This window comes from Manis javanica, chromosome X, assembly GCF_040802235.1.
Source record: "Manis javanica isolate MJ-LG chromosome X, MJ_LKY, whole genome shotgun sequence".
Classification (NCBI taxonomy): domain Eukaryota; kingdom Metazoa; phylum Chordata; class Mammalia; order Pholidota; family Manidae; genus Manis; species Manis javanica.
The window spans coordinates 41,080,209-41,097,015 of NC_133174.1; the positions used below are offsets into that span (position 1 = coordinate 41,080,209).

General features: G+C 39.8%; 1 protein-coding gene across 1 annotated transcript in view; it reads left to right on the forward strand.

Moving 5' to 3' along the window:
- ZNF81 (zinc finger protein 81) overlaps positions 1-12,117 on the forward strand; it is a 108,257-nt gene extending 96,140 nt beyond the window's left edge. The window contains exon 4 of the mRNA XM_036996377.2: positions 9,293-12,117. Coding sequence (XP_036852272.1) covers positions 9,293-10,998 — 1,706 coding nt within the window. The 3' untranslated portion in view covers positions 10,999-12,117. The remainder of the gene's footprint in view (positions 1-9,292) is intronic.
- The last annotated feature ends 4,690 nt before the right edge of the window (positions 12,118-16,807 follow it).

Consider the following 16,807-nt stretch of genomic DNA (forward strand, 5'->3'; position numbering starts at 1 on the left):
ATGCTTAGCAGGCTAAATGGGGGAAGAAGATATGAAGATATCCTTTGATTTGAGAATAAACTGGACCTTTTTTAAAGGCATTTTTGTGAGTGGCAAATAGATTGCAATCTTGCATGCACAGCTCTTTTCTGGATCTATGCCTCTTCATTTATGTACTTGATCATTGAACCTGGTGTCAGGAAAGGTGTAGGTAGAGAAGCTTTTTATTTAAAAGGGCTCAGGATCACTAATTTTGATTTTACAATGAATACTGATACTTGGAGATGTAAATACTGTCTAACAGCAGGAGTTGAGAAGTTAAGTTCATTTATAAGATTTATGTTTTATCTATAAGTTGAAGTGAAAAGCAGACCCACTTCTAAAACCATGCCTATGAATCCAATGCTTAATATCTCCAGAATACATTACAGTTGATCCTTGAACAATGGTGAGATTAAGGGCACCTACCCTCTTGCAGTTGAAATTCTTTATATAACTTTTGACTACTGTTGACTAGAAGCCTTACTGATAACATAAACAGTAAAGTAACACATATTTTATGTCTTATATGTATTATCTACTGTATTCTTAACAATGGTAAGGTAAACTAGAGAAAAGAAAATATTTGTTCAAATTGTCACAAATCTATAAAAATATTTTCCAATATATCTATTAGAAAACATATACATGTTAGGCTGGAGGAAGGAAAAATAAGGACATGCAAACAGAACAGAGAGTTACCATAAAAGGAGAACAGACCAGACCCCAAGGTCCATGCCTTATATGGAAAGGGGACAGCTCTTCCTGAATTCCATCCTTCTGATGTGCCAACTAAGACCCAGATGTCAGCCTCCTCCCTCTTGGAAGGAAAAAAGTTTCTAGTTGTCTATTATGTCACCTTTAGCCAATCATACCTCTCCATGCCCCCTAAGATAGCTTGCCCACTCCCCCCCCTCCCAACCCCTTATAAACCCCCACATCCATGACCAGGTGTTACTTCCCCAGCCTGTGTTTCAGACCGAGGAACATCACCCAGGAATTGCACTCAAATAAACTGCCTGGCCCTTTGTTGCCTCTTGTCACCTGCTTATTTCAGTTAAAATTTATCTTACAGTAGAATTTATCTTACAATACATGTAAGTGGACCCACACAGTCCAAACCGGTGTTGCTCAAAGGTCAACTATAAAAGTAAATGTGTAAGAATAAAAATGCAACAAGAATAAGAGGATAACAGGAGCTGATGGGAAGATGGCGGTGTGAGTAGTTCAGAGGAAATCTCCTCCCAAAAACATATATATTTATGAAAATACAATAAATACAATTATTCCTAAAAGAGACACCAGTGGATGCAGTACAACAGCCAGGATACATCTACATCTGTGAGACCTCAGCATCACACGAAGGGGGTAAGATACAAGCCGCAGCCAGGCGGGACCTGAACGCTCCCCCACCCCAAAACCCAGTGGGAAGAAAGGAGTCAGAACTGGGAGGGAGTGAAAGCCCAGGACTGCTAAACAACCAGCTCTAGAAATCCGCACCCAGAATGCAGACACAAGGTGCACGGGGTGCTGGATATTAGAGAAACAGAAAAGCAAAACATGTGGGCAGGTCCCCAAAACCAGCACCCCTGAGACAAAAGAAAAGCGAGTGCTTTCTGCAAGTCTTAAAGAGGCAGGGACCCCATAGCTGGACGAAGTTGTCGCAGCACACATAGCCAGCAGCTGGGAATCTCGGGGAAACTTAGGCGCCCTAAACCCCGGGGAGGCAGTGCAGCTCTGAAGCCCCTCACGGCACTAAGCAGCCTGCCAGTCATTCCTCCAACTGGCATGGACCCCGACACACTGGCCCAGTAGCGGGAGAGTGGGAGTGCATGCCAGGGACGGTGGCGCCAGAAGAGACGGAGAACAGATCCGTGCACCTACGGCACGAGAGACCAGGAGAGGCTTGTGCGTGCCCGCAGCAGCGCTACCAAACAGCCCGGGCGCGGCTCGCATGCACCGGCAGCAGGGGAGCCAGAGGAGCCTGGTAGAGGCCTGTGTGCACCTGCAGTGGAGCCAGAGGGAGCAGGTGTGCACCCAGCAGCTGACCGGAATCCTAGCCCAAGGCACAACTGCCTGGGCCAGACCCAAAGGCCACTGTTGGCACAGAGCTGCCCGGCAGGGTCACCGCTAGCATGGAGGAGTGCGCCTGGCGTGCCTGCCACTTCCCACAGGGCTCCATGCTGCTCTGACGGACACCCCGACCACAGCAGCTTAGGGGACTAACCTGGTGGCTGCTCCAGGAGTGCAGGTCACCGTCATAGGCAGCGGAGAAGGGCAAGGCATCCAGCAAGCAGGAAAGGACTTTCTACTCCCAGCTGACACACCCGCAACCTGCCTACAGCCACTGCAATCACCATAAAAAGCCAAAAAAATTTGCTCCAGTCCAAGATACTTCAAACAACACCTGAGAAAGGATCTGCAGAGGCAGACCTAACCAGTCTCCCTGGAAAAGAATTCAAAATAAAAATAATAAACATGCTGACAGAGCTGCAGAGAAATATGCAAGAGCTAAGGGATGAAGTCTGGAGGGAGATTACAGACATCCTGAGGATGATTACAGACATCCAGAGGGAGATTACAGAAGTGAAACAAACTCTGGAAGGACTTATAAGCAGAAAGGATAAGGTGCAGGAGGCCATTGATGGAATAGAAACCAGGGAACAGGAACGCATAGAAGCTGATGCAGAGAGAGATAAAAGGATCTCCAGGAATGAAACAATATTATGAGAACTGTATGACCAATCCAAAAGGAACAATATCCACATTCTAGGGGTACCAGAGGAAGAAGAGAGAGAAAAAGGGATAGAAAGTGTCTTTGAAGAAATAATTGCTGAGAACTTCCCCAAACTGGGGGAGGAAATAGTTGCTCAGACTACAGAGGCACACAGAACTCCCGAGAGATGGGACCCAAAGAGGACAACACCAAGACACATAATAACTAAAATGGCAAAGATCAAGGACAAGGGCAGAGTATTAAAGGCAGCCAGAGAGAGAAAAAAGGTCACCTACAAAGAAAAACCCATCAGGCTATCATCAGACTTCTCAACAGAAACCTTACAGGCCACAAGAGAATGGCATGATATATTTAATGCAATGGAACAGAAGGGCCTTGAACCAAGGATACTGTATCCAGCACGATTATCATTTAAATATGAAGGAGGGATTAAACAATTCCCAGACAAGCAAAAGTTGAGGGAATTTGCCTCCCACAAACCACCTCTACAGGGTATCTTAGAGGGACTTCTCTAAATGGGAGCACTCCTAAAAAGAGCAGAGAACAAAACACCCAACATATGAAGAATGGAGGAGGAGGAAAAACAAGGGAAAGAAATAATCATCAGACTGTGTTTATAATAGCTCAATAAGTGAATTAAGGTAGACAGTAAGGTAGTAAAGAAGCTAACCTTGAACCTTTGGTACCCACAACTCTAAAGCCTGCAAAGGCAATCAGTAAATATCTTTCAATAATTACCCTAAATCTAAATTGAATGCACCAATCAAAAGACACAGAGAAGTAGAATGGATAAAAAAGCAAGACCCATCTATATGCTGCTTACAAGAGACTCACCTCAAACCCAAAGACATGCACAGATTAAAAGACAAGGGATGGAGAAAGATATTTCATGCAAACAACAGAGAGAAAAAAGCAGGTGTTGCAATACTAGTATCAGACAAAATAGACTTCAAAATAAAGAAAGTAACAAGAGATAAAGAAGGACATTACATAATGATAAAGGGCTCAGTCCAACAAGAGGATATAACCATTATAAACATATGTACACCCAATAGAGGAGCACCAATATATGTGAAACAAATACTAACAGAATTAAAGGAAGACACAGAATGCAATGCATTCATTTTGGGAGACTTTAACACACCACTGACTCCAAAGGACAGATCCACCAGACAGAAAATAAGTAAGGACACAGAGGCACTGACAACACACTAGAACAGGTGGGCCTAACAAACATCTATAGAACTCTACATCCAAAAGCAACAGGGTACACATTCTTCTCAAGTGCACATGGAACGTTCTCCAGAATAGACCACATACTAGGCCACAAAAAGAGCCTCAGTAAAGTCCAAAAGATTGAAATCCTACCAACCAACTTTTCAGACCACAAAGGTATAAAACTAGAAATAAATTGTTCAAAGAAAGCAAAAAGGCTCACAAACACATGGAGGCTTAACAACATGCTCCTAAATAATCAATGGATCAATGACCAAATTAAAATGGAGATCCAGCAATATTTGGAAACAAATGACAACAATAACACAAAGCCCCAACTTCTGTGGGACACAGCAAAAGCAGTCTTAAGAGGAAATTATATAGCAATCCAGGCATATATAATGAAGTAAGAACAATCCCAAATGAATAGTCTAATGTCACAGTTATTGAAATTGGAAAAAGAAGAACATATGAGGCCTAAGGTCAGCAGAAGGAGGGACACAATAAAGACCAAAGAAGAAATAAATAAAATTGAGTAGAATAAAACAATAGAAAAAATCAATGAAACCCAGAGCTGGTTCTTCGAGAGAATAAACCAAATAGATAAGCCCCTAGCCAGACTTATTAAGAGAAAAAGAGAGTCAATACACATCAACAGAATCATAAACAAGAAAGGAAAAATCATGACAGAACCCATAGAAATACAAAGAATTATTAGAGAATACTATGAAAACCTATATGCTAACAAGCTGGAAAACCTAGGAAAAATGGACAACTTCCTAGAAAAATACAACCTTCCAAGACTGACCCAGAAAAAAACAGAAAATCTAAACAGACCCATTACCAGCAACGAAATTGAATCGGTGATCAAAAAACTACCAAAGAACAAAACCCCCAGGCCAGATGGATTTACCTCGGAATTTTATCAGACATACAGAGAAGACATAACACCCATTCTCCTTAAAGTTTTCCAAAAAATAGAAGAGGAGGGAATACTCCCAAACTCATTCCACGAAGTGAACATCACCCTAATACCAAAACAATTCAAAGACCCCACCAAAAAAGAAAACTACAGACCAATATCCCTGATGAACGTAGATGCAAAAATACTCAACAAAATATTAGCAAACCGAATTCAAAAATACATCAAGAGGATCATACACCATGATCAAGTGGGATTCATCCCAGGGATGCAGGGATGGTACAACATTCAAAAATCCATAAACATCATGTATTACCATCAACAAAAAGGACAAAAACCACATGATCATCTCCATAGATGCTGAAAAAGCATTCGACAAAATTCAACATCCATTCATGATGAAAATTCTCAACAAAATGGGCATAGAGGGCAAGTACCTCAACATAATAAAGGCCATATATGATAAACCCACAGCTAACATCATACTGAACAGCAAGAGGCTGAAAGCTTTTCCTCTGAGATCGGGAACAAGACAGGGATTCCCACTCTCCCCACTGTTATTGAACGTAGTACTGGAGGTCCTAGCCACGGCAATCAGACAAAACAAAGAAATACAAGGAATCCAGGTTGGTAAAGAACAAGTCAAACTATCACTATTTGCAGATGACATGATCTTGTACATAATAAACCCTAAATACTCCACTGCAAAAGTACTAGAACTAATACGGGAATTCAGCAAAGTCATGGGATACAAAATTAGCACACAGAAATCTGTGGCTTTCCTATACACTAACAATGAACTAATAGAAAGAGAAATCAGGAAAACACTTCCATTCCTAATAGCATCATAAAGAATAAAATACCTAGGAATAAACCTAACCAAGGAAATGAAAGACCTATATCCTGAAAACTACAAGTCACTCTTAAGAGAAATTAAAGGGGACACTAACAAATGGAAACTCATCCCATGCTCCTGGCTAGGAAGAATTAATATCATCAAAATGGCCATCCCGCCCAAAACAATATACAGATTCGATGCAATCCCTATCAAATTACCAACAGCATTCTTCAGTGAACTGGAACAAATAGTTCAAAAATTCATATGGAACTGTCAAAGACCCCAAATAGCCAAAGCAATCCTGAGAAGGAAGAATAAAGTGGGGGGGGGGGATTTCACTCCCCAACTTCTAGCTCTACTACAAAGCCACAGTAATCAAGACAATTTGGTTCTGGCACAAGAACAGAGCCACAGACCAGTGGAACAGAATAGAGACTCCAGACATTAACCCAAACATATATGGCCAATTAATATACAATAAAGGAGCCATGGACGTACAATGGGGAAATGACAATCTCTTCAACAGATGGTGCTGGCAAAACTGGACAGCTACATGTAAGAGAATGAAACTGGATCACTGTCTATCCCCATACAGAAAAGAAAACTCCAAATGTATGAAAGACCTGAATGTAAGTCATGAAGCCATAAAACTCTTAGAAAAAAACATAGGCAAAAATCTCATGGACATAAACATGAGTGACTTCTTCATGGACGTATCTCCCCAGGCAAGGGAAACAAAAGCAAAAATGAACAAGTAGGACTATATCAAGCTACGATGCTTCTGTACAGCAAAGGACACCATCAATAGAACAAAAAGGTATCCTACAGTATGGGAGAACATATTCATAAATGACAGATCCGATAAAGGATTGACATCCAAAATATATAAAGAGCTCACATGCCTCAACAAACAAAAAGCAAATAATCCAATTAAAAAATGGGCATTGTTGCTGAACAGACAGTTCTCTAAAGAAGAAATCCAGATGGCCAGCAGGCACATGAAGTGATGCTCCACATTGCTAATCATCAGAGAAATGCAAATTAAAACCACAATGACATATCACCTCACACCAGTAAGGAAGGCTACCATCCAAAAGACAAACAACAAATGTTGGCGAGGTTGTGGAGAAAGGGGAACCCTCCTACACTGCTGGTTGGAATGTAAATTGGTTCAAGCATTGTGGAAAGCAATATGGAGGTTCCTCAAAATGCTCAAAATAGAAATACCATTTGACCCAGGAATTCCACTTCTAGGAATTTACCCTAAGAATGCAGCACTCCAGTTTGAAAAAGACATATACAACCCTATGTTTATCGCTACACTATTTACAATAGCCAAGACATGGAAGCAACCTAAATGTCCATCAGTAGGTGAATGTATAAAGAAGATGTACATATACACAATGTTATATTACTCAGCCATAAGAAAAAAACAGATCCTACCATTCCCAACAACATGGATGGAGCTGGAGGGTATTATGCTCAGTGAAATAAGCCAGGTGTAGAAAGACAAGTACCAAATGATTTCACTCATATGTGGAGTATAAGAACAAAGGAAAACTACAGGAACAAAACAGCAGCAGAATCAAGAACTCAAGAAGGGACTAATAGTTACCAAAGGGAAAGGGACTGGGGAGGATGGGAGGAAAGGGAGGGATAAGGGTGGGGAAAAAGAAAGAGGGCATTATGATTAGGTTGTATAGTGCTTGGGGGGTATGGGGAGGGCTGTGCAACACAGAGAAGACAAGTAGTGATTTTACCGCATCTTACGCCGATGGGCAGATGGACAGTGACTGTTAAGGGGTATGTGGGGGGGAATTGGTGAAGGGGTACCCTAGTAAACATAATGTTCTTCATGTAATTGTAGATTAATGATACCAAAATTAAAAAATTAAAAAAAATTAAAAGAATAAGAGGATGAGATTTTGGGTGAGACATGTGTCTGGAGTATCATAGCAAACTAACAGGGGAAAACTGGATTTGATGACTCAGAGCATTCTCCGTATCTAAAATCTCTTCCTTATGAGATAATATGTAATTTTTCTATTTTAAAGTTATTGAAAATCTGGTATGTCTCATGTACTGTACTGGTAATGAAAACATCTGTGATTCCCACTCTGGACAAGAATATAATATTAATTATGTTAAAGTTAATTCACAGTAATGAAGAGATTATATGTTACAGTGACTTATATACTAAAGAATTTTATTTTCTCATATGTTTCTAATATCACATGCCTTTGGAAAACTTCATTGCTTGTGTTTATTCAGGAATCCAGGTTCCTTCCATTACTTAACTCTACCATCTTTTATGTTTTTTGTGACATCTTCATGTTTGAATCTATGTTGCTGCCAAATCCAGGATTTAGTAAGCAAGAAGGTAGAAGAGGCTATCGAGAAAACATTTCCACTGTCTCAATGGTCTGGTTTGAAAGTAGCACACATCATTTTCTCTCACGTTCTGTTGATGAGAACATTGCCACATGGCCACACCAATTTTCAAAGGAGGCTGTGAAATGTTATATTACTGAGCACCCATATACCTGGCTATTACTCTATTAATGCAAAACGATGGCAAAACAGATTCTGGTGGACAAATGAAAGCTATGGTAGATTACTTGTCCTCTCTCTGATTTTATGCTTCTTGTTAGATAAATACATAATTTTAGGTCCAAAAAAGCAATTACACCTGGGTGGAAAGTTGGAGTATAGATTTCCATTTATTGTTTGTATAGGTCAAGATGACTATGACCACAATATTTTTCCTATAGCCATGAATAAATTGTTTTTCTTCAGTTTTATTAAGATGTAATTGACACACAGCACTGTATGCACTGTATAAGTTGTTTGGGATAATGACTTGACTTAAATATTTTGTGAAATGATAAACACAGTAAATTTAGTTAACATCCATCTCATGTATATATACAAAAGGAAAAGATTTTTTTCCCTTGTGATGAGAACTTTTAGGATATATTCTCTTGGCAAATTAAATTGGTTTTTTCATTTCATTAATTTGATATTATTGCTAATAAGCAAGTAGCAGCAAGATTAGTGAGGATGTAGAATCAAAAGCTAATAAGGACTTAAAACTCTACCCCCTCCAAGCCTAGACTCTTCGACAGTTTCACTTAAAACCCTTGTCTTTCTTAATCTTCAGTCCATCCTACTTTACATCCAAGCCTTCTGCCAAACTAAAGCCAGATTGCTTATGCTGAACTCCAGTACCAACAATTAATAACCATGTTTCAGGACAAAAATTCTGAGTTTATTTTCTGTATCTACAATAGATAGATAATAATAGATGATACCTCATAGGGATTTTTAAAGGATTGAATGAGTTTATATGTATATATTTCTTAGAACAATGCCTGGAATATTATAAATGACATGCAAGAGTTGGCACATAAGTGCTCTATATATGTATTTCCTGTCATCATTGTCATCATCATCATCATCAGATTTACTGGTTTTCCTGTGTTCAATTTGGATCAGTTTATGTGTACCTTTTAATATGCTATCTATTCTTTGTGTCAATTTTACTTTTTCTTTGTCTTTTTAGATGGGAGGTTTGGGATTAAGACTTCACAAAAAAGACTTTCTGGAAAAACTTCATTTCGTAGTGAAATGGAGGGTGAAGATACAAGAAGTAATTCATTGTATTCCATTTTAGAAGAACTGTGGCAAGATGCTGAACAGATAAAAAGATACCAGGAAATACTGAACAAACCTTTAAGTCGTGCTGGTTTCTTCAATGAGAAAATATTGAATACAGAGTGGAATTTCGAACATAAAGATAGTGTACAATTTGTCCATCCAAGCCCAAATCTTATTCCTTCACAGGAAAGACCCCATAAACATGACTCATTTGGAAAGAGTTTTAAGCATAATTTAGACTTACATATTCATGGTGAAAACAATACAACAAAGAACTCTGATAAAATTATTAGATATGGTCAAGTTTTCACACAAAGCTCTTCATATGCTAACCATGAAAATATGCACACAGGAGTAAAATTCTATGAAAGTAATCAGTGTGAAAAAGTCAGCCTCAAACAAGCACTCAGTCATAATCAGAAATTTCCTACTGAGGAGAAAGCAGATATGTGTACTGAATTTGGGGAAATTTTCACCCAAAAGTCACACCTCTTTGCACCTCAGAGAATTCATACTATGGAAAAACCTTGTGAATTTAGCAAATGTGTAAATGTTTTTACACAGAAGCCACTACTCAGTATATATCTGAGAGTTCATAGAGATGAAAAACTACATATATGTACTGAATGTGGGAAGGCATTCATCCAGAATTCAGAATTAATTATGCATAAAAAAACTCATACTAGAGAAAAACCCTATAAATGCAGTGAATGTGGAAAGTCATTTTTCCAGGTGTCATCTCTACTTAGGCATCAGACAACTCATACTGGAGAAAAACTCTATGAATGCAGTGAATGTGGGAAAGGCTTCTCCCTGAACTCAGCCCTCAGTGTACATCAGAAAATTCATACTGGAGAGAGACACCACAAATGCACTGAGTGTGGGAAAGCCTTTACCCAAAAATCAACACTGAGGATGCATCAGAGAATTCATACAGGAGAGAGATCCTATATATGTACTCAGTGTGGGCAGGCTTTCATCCAGAAGGCACACTTGATTGCACATCAAAGAATTCATACTGGAGAGAAGCCGTATGAGTGCAGTGACTGTGGGAAATCTTTCCCTTCTAAGTCACAACTCCAGATGCATAAGCGAATTCACACAGGAGAGAGACCCTATATATGCACTGAATGTGGGAAGGCCTTCACCAACAGATCAAATCTCAATACTCACCAGAAATCTCATACTGGAGAGAAGTCTTATATATGTGCTAAATGTGGGAAGGCCTTCACTGACAGGTCGAATTTCAATAAACATCAGACAATTCATACTGGAGAGAAGCCCTATGTTTGTCCCGATTGTGGGAGGGCCTTCATCCAGAAATCAGAATTAATTACACATCAGAGAATTCATACTATGGAAAAGCCTTATAAATGTCCTGACTGTGAGAAGTCCTTCTCTAAGAAACCACATCTCAAAGTACATCAGCGAATTCACACTGGAGAGAAACCATATATATGTACAGAATGTGGGAAAGCCTTCACTGACAGGTCAAATTTCAATAAACACCAGACAATTCATACTGGAGATAAACCCTATAAATGCAGTGACTGTGGAAAGGGCTTCACTCAGAAATCGGTTCTGAGTATGCATCGCAACATTCACACATGAAAGCAACCCCGTTTCTTGCCTTATCACAGAAGTCAGGTCTAAGTGCATATTGTAAAATTCCTCCAAGACATATCTGATATGGATACATTGCATAATAAAAAGCATTCATCAGCCTCTCTCAACTGAGATGAGAAAAATTATTCAAGAGACCCTTTCAGAATGCATCGAATGAAAGGAAATTTCCATATTTGCACTGCCTCACAAAATACAGTAGAATTCATACTGGGTAAAATGCTGTCAGTTTGATGCATTTGGAAAAGCCTTCCTATAAAAGTATTGCAAGGTAAATTGTTACGAAATTCCTTATAGATGGAGCATGCAAAATTATGCAAGTGACAGTCATGTTTATGTGTTATATTAAGCAATTTACAGTGACAAAATGAAAGGTAGGACAGCAAAAAAATGTTTGATGTGCAGACCTACTCTGAGTTCTGTAAAAGGCATTTGTAGCAGAACACATTGCACAACAGGAAGAAGAAATGAAATTCTTTTTTAAATTTAATTATAATTGTATCTTTCAAATATGTTTCCAGTTGAATATTTCTCACATGAATCTAAAATCTTATTATATACACTCACATTTGCAGACATAATTTTACATGAATACATAAATATAATCCTGTCATCCATACTGGTTTCCATGACATCGTATTTTTGTCTTTCATTGTGGTGCAATGCAAAATAGCCACAGATCTCACCCATCCTTTTATGCACACCCATTTGCAATGTTACTTTGTTGTTTCCTTTATTAAGAGGTAGAGCTCTCTCTACTCCTTGACTCTGAGCTTGGCTATCCAACTTGCTTTAGCCAATGTGCATTAACAAAGAGATTCAAGAAGATGCTGGAAAAGCCTGCCTTGAGGCTTATCCTCTCTTGCTCCTCTGGAATTCTGAGACCTTTGTGTGAAGAAGCTCAGATTATTGGAGAATGAGAAAACGCATAGAGCAGAGATGAGCCAGCTCAACAGAGGGCCCATTAGACCAATTGTCAGACATGGGAGTGAGCCTTCCTCAACCTCCAGCCTCAGCCAAGCCAGCACACATCAGAAGAGCCATACCAGTCATCCCAGCCAACCTGGAGAATTATGAGATAAATAAAATGAATATTGTTTTAAGCCACTAAGTTTTGGGGTAGTTTTTTGTACAGCAAGTGCTAAGTAATCCCTGAAAGTATGCCTGTTGGGCAGGGGGTGGGGGGAGGTGAATGGAGGGTATTGTACCAAAACATAAGACATGTAGCATTAGCTTTGGGCCTGGGCAACAGGTAGAAACTGGAAGAAGAATGAGGAAAACTGTTAAGAAAGGCTGAAAAAAGATGGCAGCCCATGTTATTTAGTAAATAAAGAATAGCAAAACAGTCACCATGCTCTGGGAAGACAGAGAATGTACCAAATGAACTTATGGATGTGGCTAAGGAGATTTCCAACAATGTTGGAAGTTACTGGTTTACTTCTTTTAGCTGCATATGAGAAGATACAGAGAGATACGAACTAAGGAAATAACTTCCAATTACAAGCAGAATTCAGAAGAAATTTTGAAAAGCCAGGACTTGTTGGGTTGGAAAATAACTGTTTCACATCCCCAGTCTCTCCAACCATCAAAATATTCTCAAGGTGAAAAATGGCCTCAGGGTAGACATCAAATCATGGGTGTGGCTGTAAGATCCTTTGTTAAAATGTGTAAAATATTTAAGTTGGTGTTTGGGAGACCCTCTCAACTAAGCTAAATGGCTTCTAAAATCTTCACGACATTGTCCCTAGTAGCCTGACATGCTGATCAAAGTAGACAGGAGCCTGTCATAAAGAATTGTTGATATGGCATTTGAGGCATGGAGTAAATACAAACCAGATTTGTAGACAACCTCAAAAGTTTTCAATTGAGTTTTACTAGTGAAACTACCTCCAAGTTGGACATAAAGGGACTGAAACAGTCTAAAATGAACAATGGCTTCTGGACTCCCCACTCTAAATTCTATGAACAAGAAGCAAACTGAGAAAATTACTCAGCTGCAAACATGGGCCATTTCTTATGGGAAAAGGATGTCTTAGAGAGAAGACCCAAGAACTATATATTAAAATGGACTGGGGAGCCATTCCCAAGTAGAACTGTGACCTAATCAAGAAATGTCATCTGCCCCTGTTGCAAGAAGACCTGACAACATTTGCTCTGTGGGATTTCAGGATTGTTATAGAGCAGCGACTGATGTGTGCCTCTTGTTCATCCCCCTTCTGAATGGGCACATCTATCACAGTTATCCTGTTTCTCTCTTACCATTGTGTAGTGTGTGTGTGTGTGTGTGTGTGCGCACGCGTGAATGTTGGGTAGTAGTGGTGGGGGAGGATATAACTTGTCATTTAGCTCACAGTTCTCTGGACTGATAAACTTTACCAAAGGAGCCTCAGCCACATCTGGACCTGATACAGAAGATTTGAGTTCCTGGATTTGAGCCTGATGCCATAATTTGGGATGAGACATTTGGAGGTCTTGGAATGGAGTGAACATATTTTGCATGGTGTGCTAATGTAAATAATTGATGACTAGAAGATAGACTGTATTAGATAGAAAAACACTACAAATGTCATCTATCCCTCTATGTGTGTCTCTTTTTAATCTTTATTTCTCTTTGTCTTTCAGTTGGAATAATTTCTGTTAACCAACCTTCAAGTTCACTAATTTTAACCACTACCCTGGCTCTTCCAGGTTACTGATGAACCCACTGAAAGCATTCTTCATCTCAGTTATGTTTTCTTTTTTATTTCTAGTATTTCCATTCAGCTCATAGTTTAGTTTTCATCTTTCTGCTGAAATTCCCCATCTGTTCATACCTGTTCACATTTTCTATTCTCCTTAACATATTGAGACAGGGACTGTGGGTGTAGTCAGAGTAGGGTGAGGGCCTGCGGAAGAAGACCCCTACCAAAACTCCATATTAAACAATTAAGCAAAGACAGAGTCACATTACTTCTCTAAAATAAAATATCAAACTAGGAATATAAGCATTCTTCAGTGAAGATTAACTAAAACTAAAAAGCCAGGAGTAACTTAGCCTGGAATGTTTGAACATCTCCCAGATAAGAAAATGCCTCAGCATAGCCCATGTCTTGTTTGTGTCAATTAAATGAGGCTATTGTAAAATTTACTTTAACCTGCTAAAAGGCCCAGTTTATCTTTAACTTTACCCAGATGCTGCTTTTCCTCCTCCAGCCCCTAATCAAGTAATATATAACCTGAGAAATTAATATAACAGGCAAGCCCAGCCATAAACAACATAGTGAAGGGCAGAAAGGATTCCATCTTAAAGATAAGAAGAAGTAAAATTCTTAATTTACTATTTAACAAACAGACAATAACTCAGCTCACCCTGAAAGCAAGACAAGCAGCCTTGATTGATACGCTCCCAAACCAAGAAACTGCTATTCTAAGAAAATCAAAGCAGTAAATTTCTTATGCTAACTCTGCAAAATAGTCTGGAAACCTGAGAAGAAACTTAGTGTCTCCTTAAAAATAAATATTTAGAGACCATTTGGTGGGTCTGCATCCCTAGCTCTTTGTCTCTCAACCGCCTATAAATCCCCTAGACAAGACACCACTACAGGCTCTTTTGTCCCCTCCTGGCTCATGCCAGGAGCTCTGTCCTCTCACTGTATCTCTCAATAAAAGTCTCCCTGGCTCTCCTACCTTGACTGTTTGCTAAGTTCATTCTTCCACTCTGCAAACAGGAACCCCGGCATCAGTATTAATCATTGATATTTTAAATTCCCTGTTTGAAAGTTCCAACAACTGGTTCAGTTGAGCCTGGATCTGTTGATTGTTTATTATTGACAGTGTATTATTTTCTTTTGCTGTTTTGCACCTAATAATTTTTGGATGAATGTCACATGTTGTATGTAGAGAGTAAAAACTGAAGTAAATAATATTTATTCCTGGAAGTAGACATGGCTGCTCTTTTGATAAGTCATTAGCTTGGGGGAAAGGGGGAATTGAGTCAGCCTAGTCAGGATTTGGTCTGGGTTTAAATTTTGTTGTTCTGCTTACCTTCCATGTGCAATAGACTTCAAGTTGCTCAACTGTTACTGTGCTTGGGGTAGGCATTGCTTTTCCAGATAATTTTTCTCAATAGTCCTGCACCACACTTGCCTTTAGGCCTTTTTTGTGTGCCTACATCTCAGAGAAGATCTCTTTCCATGTTCTTCCCTCTCCCTTAGTAGTAGACTGCTATTATTACTAGGGTCTTAGTGATCTGATGAGTTGGGGGGGCAGAATTTGTCCTTGGTCAGCCTCAGTTTTAGGCAAGCCTTGTATCCCTAGGTCTTGAGGGTGGGGCTTTTCAGTGATCCTGCCCTTTCCTATTGGTAGAAGGCCTTTAGTGGTCAGGATGGTTTCCTACCCTTCCATCAATAATGAAGATTTTTTCCTTTTCCATTCCTCTAGCCACAGTGGATCTTTACCTGTGTCCTGGGTGCACTTCCCCAGTGGCTCAAGGCTTTTGTTCTGTAAGGGAGGAAGATTCCACTAAGGCTTTGTGCCATTAATGTATCAGCAGCTGTCCCCTTGCAGGCCTACACCACAGAGAAAAGCTTTCTCTAGTCTCCCACCCTACCATGAATGTTTCCTATGAGCAGCCAGTGGAGGTCTGAAGAGAGGAGCCTGCAAGTGTGGGCAATTACCCTTAGGTCTCCAGCTCTCAGAGGTTCTGTATTCTCATACTATTTCACACTATTCCACACTTATCATTTAGAAACTCATGAAAAATTCTTGCTGAATTCTTACTGCTGGTATGGTGGACTCATCTTTCCTGCTCTACCATAGGTAACCCAGTAATGACTTCCTCTCTCCTTTAAGGCACTTGTCTTATATATCAAGCTAATTGGTTGGTTGTTCTATGGTATTAGCTCTCTGATGAGTTCAAGAAAACTTTTGACTTTGTAAATTATCCAGATTCTTTCATATGAGAAAACTGAGAGCTATGCACTTTCCAGGTGTCTATATTACTAGGCAGAAACCAGAAGTTTAGATGGCCACTACCGTCATAATGTGCCCCCTTTCGGTATGACCTAGCCACTTTCCCCATCAACAGGTAGAGTCCATTTCTCAAACCTTCAAAACTGTGCTTGATCATTTCTTTGGCCAATAAGATATTAGCAAATATGACACAAGCAGAGTCCTAAGAAGTGCTTGCACACAGGTTTGCCCACTCTTGGCTGCTCTTTGGAATCCTGAGCCAAGGTATGAAAAAGCTGGGTTGTGCTATTAGATGATGGGAAATGTCATGGAACAGTGATGAAGCAGAGATGAGCCATCCCAGCTGAGGTGCTCTAAACCAACCAGATTTTCATCTGCCAGACATGTGAATGAAGCCATCTTAGCTATCCAACTCTGGTCAAGCCCTCTGTGATCAGCAGCCTCTGAGATGACTGTACATAATCCCTACCCCCTGGTATCCACACCCTTGTATAGTACCCTCCCCTTGAGTTTGGCCTGGATTTAGTGACTTGGTTTTAGTGAGTAGAATGAGGCAGAACTAATGGGATGTCACTTACAAGATTAGGTAACAGAAACACTGGCTTCCATTTTGGGAGCTCTCTCACTCTCTCACCTGGTTCACCCTAGGACAAAACAGCTACCATGTCATGAGGCAGCCCTATGGAGAGGCCCACATAAATGAGTTTGGGAGCATATCCTCCCCACTCAAGCCTGATGAGACAGTAGCCCCAGCTAACATCTTGACTGCAATCTCATGAGAGATCTTCAGTCAAAGTCTCCTTTCTGAGCCTCACTTGAATTCTTGATGCACAGAAACTTTGAGATG